Genomic DNA, 12,605 nt, shown 5'->3' with positions numbered 1-12,605 from the left:
ACCTAGACAGGGTATCTTCCCCTCATAACAATGCAGAAGCACCAAGGGGCAGTTACAGAAGCCTTGGTCCACACCATGTCTGCCAATATCTCACTAGCCAAGTTCAACATCAGCAGGTTCTGGAGTAGTCTCTCTACTCACAGTGAGAGAAGGAACAGAGTGAATAAATGAATATTTGCTGGGCAATAATCTAAAACATCACAGCCTTACATGCAAATATCATATAATAAAATATTAAATGTTATAAATAAGTGACATAAGAAATAAGGACATGTAAAGGGGAAAAACTACCACATGTAAAGGATATGATGAGAATCAGAAATGGTCCTGAAGGATGGATCCTAAATGTGCACGCAGAGCGCTAGTTAGAGAAAAATAACCTAGACAGAGGTAACAGGGAACTTGGGGCATGTACGAACAATGGTAAGGACATTTGTATTGATGAGAGCATAGGTTATGGGGAGAAAATGTGAGAGAGTAGATCAGAAGGTTGTTTAGGAACTTAAATAGCTTGCTAATGGGTTACATAAGACCTAGAGCAACAAAAATTAATTAGAGAATAACAGGTGAGAATGAAAGCTAGCAACCACAAAAAAAGTACATAGCGTCTTGGCAGTGTAGGTGTTAGACAATATATTGGTTCCTAAGAATCTCCATAGATGTCAGGGAGAATGAACTATCAGTAGGCCAAGGTGATAAATACTAGACATTACCCGTTTTCAAGTATCATTTTTTCCCAGTGAATCTTAGGGGGCATCCCAACCCTCAGGCTTCCTGGCAGGACTGCAGCATGCCTCTCCCTGCCACAGCTTCCTCCTGCTTTCCCATCCTGTCACCTGGGGCAGAAAACCCTCCTGCCCTCGCCTTCCGAGGGGAGATGCCTCGGCCGCTGTTGGCTGGCTGCTCAGAGGGAAGGGATTCTGCTGAGGGTCTAGAAGACCCGGTGCAGGGCAGAAGGGGGCGCTATTTCCGTCTGCGTGGGCTTCGTCATGCCCCAACCCGCCTCCAATGTAGAATGTGAGACTAACATTCGTAAGAACACAACACGTGATGTCAATAGGCCATTGTTTTTAAGTTACAAAATATATTCTGTAATGACTAACTTTGTGCATTTGTTCGCTTATTCAAATTCTTATTGAACACCTCCAGGGTGTCAGAGACTTTACTAAATGCTGGGCACAGAGCGTTGAACAAGAGAAGTAAAATTTGTTTCCCCATGAAGCTTGCATTTCAGTGATGGAAACAATCCATCCATCAATCTGTGAATCCACCGCAGTGGAGAAAATGTCGACATGGTAAACACGTGAGTCCTTTGGAGACAGGAATCTTGGAAGTCCTCTTTCTGCAAAGGCGTCAGCTCTGAGACTTGAACAACAATGAGGAACAAGTGAGCACACCCTCTATGCCAGCCACTCAACCTGGGATGCATGACTCAACCCCTCCTTGCCTCAGTTCCCTAACTGAAAAGAAGATGATAGAATACCGCCTTCTTCCTAGTCTTCATAGGAAGATTCGACGTGTTATTATTTGCAAAGTGCTTAGAGCGGTTCCTGGCACATCAGACAACTTCTGCCTAAAGGTGGAGACACATGAGCAGATGCTCTCACTGCTTTGCTCCTGGTCTGGTGCAAGGTGTGAAGGGCAAAGAAAGCAGGGGGGCCTAACCCAGCCTGAAGCATCAAAGATACTGTCATAGGGGGAATGATGCTAAATCAAAGCACAGAGAAGGGAAAAGGGCATTTATTAAGTACATAGTTTTGGGTGCTAGGCAATTTTATTGTTTGTAAAATTTACTTTTCACAACTTTGTGAGCTAGGGATGATTACGCTGAGATGAAAGACTATATCAGTGTTTATATACTTAATCCATGATGTTATGGCAGAGTGAACATTCTAAACCAAGATACCTTACAGTAAACCAATAGCAACTTTTATTTCACCGTTGTTGCTTTTGATCAAGAAGGTTTAGGGTGCTGTAATAGCTAACATTTATTAGCTAAATAAATGATTATTAATTATAGGCCATGATTATTAATATAGGCTTGTGCTGTTAAATTAGTAGTTCATTTAATCCTCATTCAACTCCACAAAGTAAGTACTTTTACTGTTGTCAGATTGAGAAAACGTTCAGAGAGGTTAAGTAATTTTTTCAAGGTCACACAGCAAGATTTGAATTTAGACAATCTGATAGTAGAACCCATGCATTTATAGTAGGGCCTGTGCATTTATCCACGGTCTATGCTGTCTCTCCCTTTAGGGTGAAAGAAGCTTGGTTTAGGAGTTGTAGGACTTGATTCAGGACCCAATACTCCAAATCTGTCATCTGCCCACATTGAGTAAGTCACATCTTTGAATTTCACTCTTGTCATTTGTAAATAGGGCTAGAAATTCCTGTCCTAATGGCTGGCATTATTGTGGCAATCAAATGTTACGTTGATGATGGCAGACACATTCAATGTAAGTGGAAATTATTGTTAATTCTTGTTGTTGTTATTTTTATTTTAATATCAAGGCAGAGAATTGTGGAGGTGGCCAACAGGGACAGTCATTCCCTGAAAGGGAGAAAAATATATAGATACCTTCAGATTCTTGGAGAATTTTTGTAAAATTTGCCCCATGTGGTTACCCCAAATCTGGAGTTCGAATCAGTAGGTGGTAGATTCAACAAGAAAAATGTAAATCAGTACGTTCTATTGGTCAGAGCCAACCAGTACAGAACCAGTTTTCAACGGAGATAATGAGCTCCCCACTGTTAGTGTGTGCAAGCTCCAGGATCTCACAGCAGGGGAGATCGCAATGGGACAATCTGCGTGCTGGGGAGGTTTCCACCTGTACAGCAGCGATAGGTGCTGTGCTAGCTGCCCGCTCTCCTCTCCGTGCCGCTCAGGTTCATCCTCCACCTAAAGCCAAAGCAGCATTTTAAAAATGTGTATCTAACTATGCCATCCACTTATGTAAAATTGCCCATGGCTTTCCATTTAAATTAGAATTAAATCAAAACTTACCATGGCCTACATGGACCCGAATAATTTAAGCCATACTAACTTTATGAGACTCTTCATTCGATCCTTTCTGAGTCTTCTGTCTCAACTCTCTAGCCATACTGACCTCAAATGATTGGCTCCTGGAATTTGCCAAGGTCTCTCTCAGAGTCTTTGCTCCTGCTGCTCCCTCTGCCTGAAATGGCTCCCCGACTTCCATCCCCCACCATAACAACTCCTATTCATCCTTCCATGTTTCCAAGTAATTGCCACATTTTCAGAGACGGATCACCAGGTCCTCAAACATGAATTCATACCTCTTTCAGTATTTTACTTCATAGAACAGTATTCTTTGCCATCACAGATCATGCCATTTTATTCTCCTTTCATTGTGGTGGGGACAATTAACATGACATCTACCCTCTAACCAGTTCAGTTTTGTTCATTAGGGCACATGTTGGGCAGCATCTCTCTAGACCTTCATCATCTTGTAGAACTATAACACTGTCCCCGCTGAATAGCTGCTCACCGTTTCTTCCTCCCACGGGTTCATTTTTGATTATGTGTTTTTGTCCTTCTCTAGACTAGGCTGTGAGCTCCATGGGGGCAGGGCCATTTTAGTCTTGTTCGCTCTTGTATCTCTGTTTCTGGAGCGTAGTATTCCATTGGATTCCACGTGGGAGAGAGGAGAGGAAGAAAGGGAGGGAAGAAGGGGTGGAGGAAAAAACAGATCTTTTGAGTTTGAACCTTTTTAATCTTTTTTGCCTCTGTAGACTAGAGTCTCAGTTAAATACAAAACACGCCATCACAACGACAAAATGGATATAACATTCATGGGGTCCAGGCCTGGGAAGGGGGGCTCCCAGTAGGTTTGGCTGGAAGCTTCTCTAGAATGAGATGGAGTGCAGCTGGACCTTCAGGAGACATGGGGAGACTGCAGAGCCCCAGTCTCGCTGAGTGCGCAGATTATCATACGATAGTCATCAAATACAGCCTGGGAAGTAGGTCAGGAGTGGGGGATGTCCTCTGCTTCTCTGAGATCCATCGGAGCCTGGCCCTGGGAGTTATGTCTACACAGAGCTGTTCCAGACAGTGACGGAAACGGTGAAAGGAGGCTGTGGAGTTGGGAGTTAGGGCGGTGAGACCCCTGTTGTAATGAAAAGCACAGGCATCTTGACAAGCAGGCAGGCCTGGGGGTTCACCACAGTTCATCAAGCACGTGAGCACCTGTCTCTCAGTTTAATGCTTGAAGAGATAAAGAACTTGCCCACGCCATCAAATAAATAAAGTCAGCAATTGGGAAAGCTGGGATTTGCACCCTGGCCCTTAGGGCTGCTAACCAGAGCTACTTAAAAATTAGAAACAACATGCATATAATAGCATGTATCAACCAACTTAAAGATACAGACTGTGAGAAGATATCTGCTCTCACCTGTGTTGAAGGACATACAGGTTTAGATGGCAGAGCCGAAACTCAGCTATGCAAGAGATTGTGCTTTTAACAGTCAATCATTCATTCATTCATTCATTCACTCATTCACTCAATAATTGTTGGTCTAATTTATGCCAGGCAGCAGGGAACAAGACTGACAGGATTTCTGCTCTTGTGGAAATGATAACTAGTATTATCTTAAATCACACCCCTGCAAAGTGACTGTGTCATCCCTGCTACAAAACTATGGAAACTCTTAACCCTTACACTGTGTGGTCTTCTTGGAGGTCATGGTGAAGATGTGATTGCTGGTGGACCCATGAGCTGGGCTTGAACACTGGGCAATCAGACAGCCTCCTTAACCTTTCACCTGTCCTTTCAAGGATGCAACTTTGAGAGAGTACTCTATTGTTGAGACCATCTGGACAGTATACATGACTGAACCTCGCTAAGGCCTCTATATGAACTCTTAAGATTTTGGTAGGCAGGTGCTGAGGTCTAGTTGTCTAAGGTTGCCTGAGATAAGCCTCACAAGTAAGTTCCCTGCTTGTGAAACCTGCCCCCTACCAAGCTGGAGCAGACTCTCTCTCTCTCTCTCTCTTTCTCTTTTTTTTTTTTTGCTCTCTCCTTGTCCTCTGTGTGTGGAAGCCAGTTTTAAATTTTTACCTAAAGAAGTTAGAAGGACTGTATTAGATGTAAGTTGCCCAGCATATTGCATTTTCTGTGTGTTTGCAATTCTTCCCATGTAACGCAGGGATTAAGGTGATTGTAAAAATTAAATAAGAAACTGTGTTCTGTGCCTAACTCATAGTAGGCATCCAGAAAATGTTGTAGACATAGTCGCTCTATGCTGACATTGCCTTCACCACTTCAAACTATAATAACACAAATAATGTGATGCAGAAAGAAAAATGGCATAGGACTGTATAGCAGAGAATAAAGCTTACACTTTTTATTAGTAATATACATTCCAATGGACCAGGTTAGCAGTTCAGCTTGAATAAAGTGTAGAGCAGATACTGCAAGGCTTTTACTTTTTTTAAAAACTGAAGCAGGGTCCCAGAGAGAAAAGATTCCAGGCAGGAGGAAGACCCTGACATGCAGCAGTCGGTAGGATTGGGAAGAGAATAGATCCAAAGGAACACCCCTCAGCAATATTGTGAATGGTGGGAGTAAATGAGTTTAACAAAGGAGGGAGGAAACAAGAATAGGGAAAATGACTAACTAGGCATAGAGGGACAGAGATTCGGGCACAAGTAAATGAACGAGGGGGGTGAATTAAAGATGACTGCGCTCGGAAAAGGAAATGCAAAGGGATGAATAAGGAGAAAGAAGGAGACTTTCAAGGAGTACTGGGAGGATTTTGACTAGATGGCGGAAGGAAGCTATGAGGGACCGCAGAAAATCACCTGACAAGAAGGGGCTGATTAGAGTACTGGGGGCAGGGAAAGCAGGAAGGAGTGAGAGGTATGAGCTGGAGAAGAAAGATAATAAATCTGAGGATTGTTCAGGGAAAGAGTCAGGGAAGTGCTGGGTTGACGCAGAGATCAGTCAAACAGATGCAAGTTCAAGTGAGGGAAGACAATGGCGATTAAAATATCCTTTCATTTTTCATGAAAGAAAAGTTAGACAATGGTAAAAGTTCGCTCTAAATGAGACAGAGTGGCAGTGATCTGAAAAGGGGAATGCGGAATGGAAGGATGAAGGCAAAGAGACAGAGGTCACTGAAGGACCAAGTCAACGTGTGGAGGTAGAAGGGAGCTACTGTTACTTAGGACTGACTATGTGCCAGAGAACACTGGGTGCTTGTAGCTACACCTGCTGGCTCATTCCCCCTTCCCATTACACTCCTCAGAGAAAGAGAAATTAGACTCAGAGAGGCTGTAAATCACTCTCAATTAGCCGACTAGGAGGTGGTAGGGAAAATAATGAACTTACATTGAAGAGATGTTTCTGCGTCAAAGAAACAGGTACCAGTAATAGATACACTTAGAGTGATCTATTTTGGACACATCAACCGTAAAATGAAAAGCTCCAAGACTGACTCTGGTGTTGTAACTGATCCTCTACCCAACCGATGGAGCTGGAATCTGCAGGGGTCAGGACGCTAAGGGGTTGGCAGAACTAAGGCAAAGGGGCATCGGGGGAGGGGGCTGAAGAGAAGAAGGAAAGGTAAGGCTAGGCTGGATGGTGGATGGAGGCACCATGCTGCAGGGAGCCCGGTGGAACTAGAAGGACACAGTGCGTCACAGAGAGGGCAGTGACTGGCGTGAGAGGGAAGGAACAGTGGGGGTGGAGGGGGTGGTGGGAGATCGAGCTTACACAGAGCACAGGCGGGGTGGGCGGTATTGAGCTTCCCGCCTGAATTGGAACGTGGGTTCTAGAGGTCATCTTGAGTCTTAAAGAAAAAAGACCATTAGAAAATTACTTGAACCGTGGAAAGTTGAGAAGAGAGGAAAGAAGGAAAAGCCGGGGGAAGGAAGGAGAGGCAAAGGGCCAGAGGGACCGTGCACTCATTCTGGAAAACCAAAGGATGGCTGGTTTTCTTCACTGCAGAGTCATGACTAGCACCTAGTACTTTACCTTTCATAGAGTAAAAAGCCCCCAAATACACGATCATTCATGGACAAAATACCTGTTTTGTGTCCGTACCTTATATTAGTCACCACACTAGTTTGCATGAACAGGGTGAGAACTAAGACACAGGCATTCTTTGATCTTTGGAGTCTCCAGCCTAGTGGGGAAGGCACATCAGGAAAATATACCAATAAATGAACAGGTATTAAAATATGGGATGTGCACAATTTTAAAAATCTAAGAAGATACGAAAGGACACCGCAGGGGAAATAGAGAAGGGCCAGTTTGGATCAGGTGGTTAGCCACCTTTGGGCAAGGGCTTCATTAACCAAGATTTATAGCTAAGCAACAGGCAGCCAAGTGAAGTCTGGTGGGGGGTCTCTGTCCATGCAGAAGGAAGAGGCTGTGTGCGGACATGGAGGCAAGGAGAGCTTAAAGCATTTGGGGACAGGAAAGAGACACCAATGGCTGGAACAGAGCTGAGGTGGTGAGGGTCTTGTGACATGGGACTGGGGTGGAAATAGAAAGGGAGAGCCCATCCAAGGTTTGGATTTACTTAGAACGCTCCTGAGAATCTAATGTGGGTTATATGTTGTCCTACATGGGATCTCATTTAATTCCGATAACCAGCCTGCGATGCAGGAGCTCTCTCCCCGCTTCGCAAGTGCACACGTGAGAGTCGAGTAAGGGCACTGCCAGGGGCTCGAACCGCTAGGGAAACAGCAAGGCGGATGTCTAAACCGAAGCCTGCTGGCCTCCCAAGTCTCTGCTTTTCTGTCTACACCAGGCTGCTTTAGTCAGGTGGTATGAATAGAAGGACTAAAAGAATAGTATCGAGGAAGGGGGAGGAAGGGGAGAAAATGTTACAAAACTCCCTGGAAAGAGAAATGTGAAATACGAAAGATGAAAGATGAAGCAAGAGGAAGCATTGGCTGGGAGGAGTTAGAAAGAATGAAAAGGAATTTCGGATCACTGGAGTCAGAGATGGGAGGTACGGGGGGCCCTGGAGGGGAATAAATTACATCCATAGTGGAATGCCACGAGTTAAATCAGTGTGGAATGTGACTGAGGGAAGAGAGAAGAGAAAGAAGAGAGAAGCTGGAGGGGAGAAGAGCAGTGTCATAGCCACAGGACAGGACAGGGGAGTCCCAGTGTACTGGGAACAGGTGAGAACGGTGGCATGCTGTGGCAGACAGCCAGGATTTAGGAACCAGTCAGGCTGTGTTCCACCATTTGATAACTACAGAATCAAAGCAAGCTTTCTGGCCTTGGCCGGGTAGCTCAGTTGGTTAGAGTGTCATCCCGATACACCGGGGTTGTGGGTTCAAACCTTGGTCAGGGTACATGCAAGAAGCAACCAGTGAATGCATAGATAAATGGAACAACACATTGATCTCTCTCTTTCTCTCTCTTCTCACTCTCTCTCTAAAAATCAATCAGTACATTTAAAAAAAAAAAAACACTCTACTTTCTCAGCTTTCCAAAACCTCAAATTCTACATCGATCAAATGGGAATAACAACAAGCCTTCTTCCTCCAGATGTTGCTGGGACCGTGCGTCTCAGCAGCAGTGATGAATTATTGAGCACTTACTATGTTAAGTTTCTTGGGTAATTCTTTTTGGAGCCTCGCTGCCACCAGGAGGCAGCCATTATCATCACTCACTGATACAGTGTATACAGTTTTGAAGTAGCAAACTAGGCCTTCAGAAACATGAGTCCTTTTCCTGTGGTCATTCAAGATTCGATGCTAAAGTTGGTCCTCTTCAAAATGAACAGCGAACTCCTTGCCTGCCTTTTCCATCTTGTCCTTAATCACTCCCTCTCCCCGTCATTGAACTCTCTCCACTTCCCTTCCTGTGCTTTGCTCTCTCTGCCCTCTGTTTGTTCCACACTCTGGGTTCTCAGGCCAGCAACTAAGATACCAATTCTGGCAATTTGAGCAGAAACAGAATTCAGTAAAGTGTGTCAGATCTCTTAGAATCTCGAGGCTGGCATGGAATCTGGGCTTAGAGTCCATGGGGTCGAGAACACCCCTCCAGACCATGAGAACTGGCTGTGGACATGTGTCACTGCAGCTGCAGCCCAGGCATAAATAGGCCACTTCGTACTCTTGGCACCAGTGACACTGGGGTCTGAGCAGTGCTGTTAGATCCATGTTCGCAAACCATGAAACCTGGATGTAACTGCCTTAGCAGTTGCCACTTTGGTCCCCAAGTGGATTCTGCCTGATTCCAGCGTCTTTCCCAGCCTCTGGGGGAGAGTCGAGTCTGATTGGTGAATTCTGAGTCATGTGCCCAAGTCCTAGCTGCAATGGAGGCTGAGAAAGTGTCTGGAAATCGAAGCTTCTTCACGGGAGGTCAGGTGAGCCTCAGAGAGTGAAGCACCCTGTGATGTAGGAAGAGGATTCATTCAGATGCCGAGCAGTTGCAAAGAATCCCAAATGCCAGCTTTAGGCAGGAATGTCCACCCCCATGCTACTAACGCTTCGTGGCTCAACTCCATCACCACTTCCTCTGGGAAGCTTTCTTTGATTTCTCCAAGCACACGTTTCAAAGCACCTCATAAAAGAAACACATGTCTGCCTGCCTGCCTGGTATCACAGATATTTCTGTAAGTGTCTCATTCTCCCATCACCCCTGACCCCATCATTATAAGTCCTCCAAGGGCAGGAGCTGTGTTTATCTGTTGCTCCATCCCCGTACCATGCCTGGTAGGAGCCCTGGAATATTTGGTTGTGAATGAATGAATGAAAGTGTTGCACATTGACAGGCCTTTGTACCGGAGGTCCATGAAGGACTTGCACAGACTCTGCCTTACATAAGGGAGCCCTTTTTTCCTGGTGCGCACTTCTATAAATGGACTATGTCAGCATATTTGAAGAAAGGGGCACAGAGAATCAGAAAGCCCCGTTGCAGAGGATAGTGGCGGATTGTAAGGGTACAAAGCAGAGACTGAGCGAGGCGGGGTGACATATTTTGGAGGAGTAAATGAACTGAAACCGGCATCAGAGAGGCAGGAGATGATTTCGAATCAGAGGATTTGAAAGGCCAGACCCTCCCCCCACCCTCACTCACCCCAAGTTCACGGATTAGTAAACTGAGACAGGAGAACCATACCTTGCAAACCTCAGAGCGGGAACGGACCCAAAAGTGCTCCTGCAGATGTTTCTTTCACAGCTTTGATAGGTGGGCGTTTCCAAGGTCACTGAGGACAGTGCAATTGAATGGAAACAGTCAAGATTTTTGAGCCTGAAGTTCACATTGCAGCACTTCTGCTCATTAACTGTGGGACCTTGGGAAGTCCCTTCACCTCCCTGACCTCCTGATCTCAGTTTTCTCATCTGGAAAATGGGACTCGCAATATCCATCTCATTGGATTATGATTTTGCATAAAAGCTAGCATATCTGCACTCTAACATGCAGAGGATGCTTCACAAACATTAAGGGCACAAAACAGATTTGGATGTTTCCTCCTTTTAATATTCAGCCTTTGCCCAAAGTCATAAAAATATACCTAAAATGTGATGGGAGAGGGAAAAAGGCAATTCATAGAAGGGTTAAAGACAGAAATAAGACAAGAGGCAGAAGAGGGAAGAGAGAGGTTAATCCAGAGACCACACAGAGGTTGAGGTGGGCAAGCATTGCGGGAGAAAAGGGAAATGGCTCACAAATGATAAGGGCAAAGCACGTGTGAGATTAAAGTCAAGATGAGGAAGAAGGAAATGAGTGGAGAGATGAAAGAGCAGAGAGAGAACAGGTGAAGAAAAGGCGGGGTCCCTGAAGAAGGGGGACTGCTCGGGCAGTGGATCCCTGCCGAGGCGATGGCTCCCTGGAGGATCCACTGCAGGTGGGTCAGAGGCGGGATCAGCTGAAGGCCGAAGGCTGCCAAGTCTGGGGACCTAGGTTTACGGTCCAGCTTGACTGTAGGGGAAGGACTGGGAGTAAAGGACGGGTGAAGATTCCTCCTCTGGGAATGGGGCAGAGGATGCAGAAGCCCGCGGGAGCCCTAGGCAGAGAGTAGCTCATCTCTTCCTTCTCTCTCTCTCTCTCTCACCCTTTTCAGGAATTTCACACAGGGAGCAGAAGCAGCCAAGTAGAGCAGCTCCAAACTAGGAGAAGGGATCCAAAATAAAAGCGCGTGAGTGGGCTGGATTGCAAGGCGGCAGCTCGGGGCCCGAGTCTCCTGGACAAGGCAATTTGGGAGCGTGGGGGCTGGAGGGTGGAGGTCCGCACCGCTCCGTCCATTAGAAGTCAGTGCAGCTGGGTGGAGGCCTGGGTGAAGGGGAGCTGGGTGAGGTCCTGGTGGTGAGAGAGTGATTGAATGAGTTGTTGGCAAGTGGGTGCGGAGGGGGCCCTGAGGCCACTGGGATTATTTCAGAAACTAGAAAAGGGCCCAGGACTCGTTACTGGGCTTGAGGGGAGACAAAGTTCAGTCTCGCCATCCAGAGGCGCCCTCTGCCCTCAAGAAGGCGGGGCCTGGAGCAAAGCTGCACTAAGGTGCGCCCCCAGGTGTAGCCTCTGCCTTGAGCCAGGCGTGGGGGACAAGTGGGTGAGCTGGTTTGAGAAGGGGGCACGTGGGGGGAGGTGTGAGCGGGTCTCTGAAGTCTTAGGAATTTGGAGAGGAGTGGTGTGGCTCAGGAACATTGTGAGAGTGGCATAGGGGGATCCTGGGAAAGGAGAGGGGGGCGCCTGGGATTTGCGCGAGGCCGGGCGGAGCCTTCGAAACGCTCGGGGTCTGCTGAGAGAGCTAGAGCAGAGCCGGGCGGCGGGCCCGGGGAGGCGGCGCGGGGGGGCGGGCCGGGCCGAGCGGGAGGCGGAGCCGGGAGCTGGGGGCTGCTGGCGCGCGGCTCCCACGGCTCCTTTGCTCAGGCGTCCTGGTTAGCTCTGGCGTTCGCCGCCGCCGCTGCCGCTGGTTCCACCTCCTTCTCCGCCGCGGCCGCTGCTCGCAGCCCCGCAGCCCCGCCCGCCATGGCCGCCGCCGGCGCCCGGCGCAGCCCGGGCCCCAGCTCGGGGCTCTGGGGGCGGCCGAGGCTCGGCTTCCACCGGGCGCCGCCGCTGCTGGTGCTTCTGCTCCTGCTGCCGCCGCCGCTGCTGCTGGCCGGTGCCCCTGCCGCTGCCTCACGGGGGCCAGACAGCCCCTGCCGGCTCAAGACGGTCACGGTGTCCACGCTGCCCGCCCTGCGCGAGAGCGACCTCGGCTGGAGCGGCGCCCGCGCCGGGGCCGGGACCGGGACCGGGGCCGGGGCCGGGGCCGGAGCTGGGGCCGGAGCTGGAGCCGGAGCAGCTGCCGCCGCGTCCCCGGGCTCCGCCAGCTCCTCCGGCGCCACCGCGGAGTCGCGCCTTCTGCTCTTTGTGCGTAACGAGCTGCCCGGGCGCATCGCGGTGCAGGACGACCTGGACAACACCGAGCTACCCTTCTTCACTCTGGGTAAGGCTGGGCGCTGACACACGCGGGATCCCAAGGAACCGTGAGCCCCAAGTGAAGCCAGACGGGTGGGGGCGCCTTGGGGATCCCCGCCCCGGGCTGCCCGAAGCGGGGTCGGGAGAGGGCAGCTGAGGGGCCCGGAGGGCGTACAGGTGGTTGGAAAGAAGTGTGGGTCAGGAGGTCCCGGAGAG

General features: G+C 48.4%; 1 protein-coding gene across 2 annotated transcripts in view; it reads left to right on the top strand.

The window, feature by feature from the left end:
- Positions 1-11,866: 11,866 nt before the first annotated feature.
- Positions 11,867-12,605, top strand: part of ASTN2 (astrotactin 2) — an 829,294-nt gene continuing 828,555 nt past the window's right edge. For both annotated transcript variants that reach the window (XM_037059148.1, XM_037059147.1), the window contains exon 1: positions 11,867-12,417. In XM_037059148.1, the coding sequence (XP_036915043.1) occupies positions 11,958-12,417 (460 nt within the window). In that variant the 5' untranslated portion in view covers positions 11,867-11,957. The remainder of the gene's footprint in view (positions 12,418-12,605) is intronic.

This window comes from Sturnira hondurensis, unplaced genomic scaffold (genome assembly GCF_014824575.4).
Source record: "Sturnira hondurensis isolate 20B ecotype Veracruz unplaced genomic scaffold, ASM1482457v3 Scaffold0010448, whole genome shotgun sequence".
In the NCBI taxonomy this organism is placed as follows: Eukaryota; Metazoa; Chordata; class Mammalia; order Chiroptera; family Phyllostomidae; genus Sturnira; species Sturnira hondurensis.
This window is presented reverse-complemented; position numbering and strand designations above follow the sequence as displayed.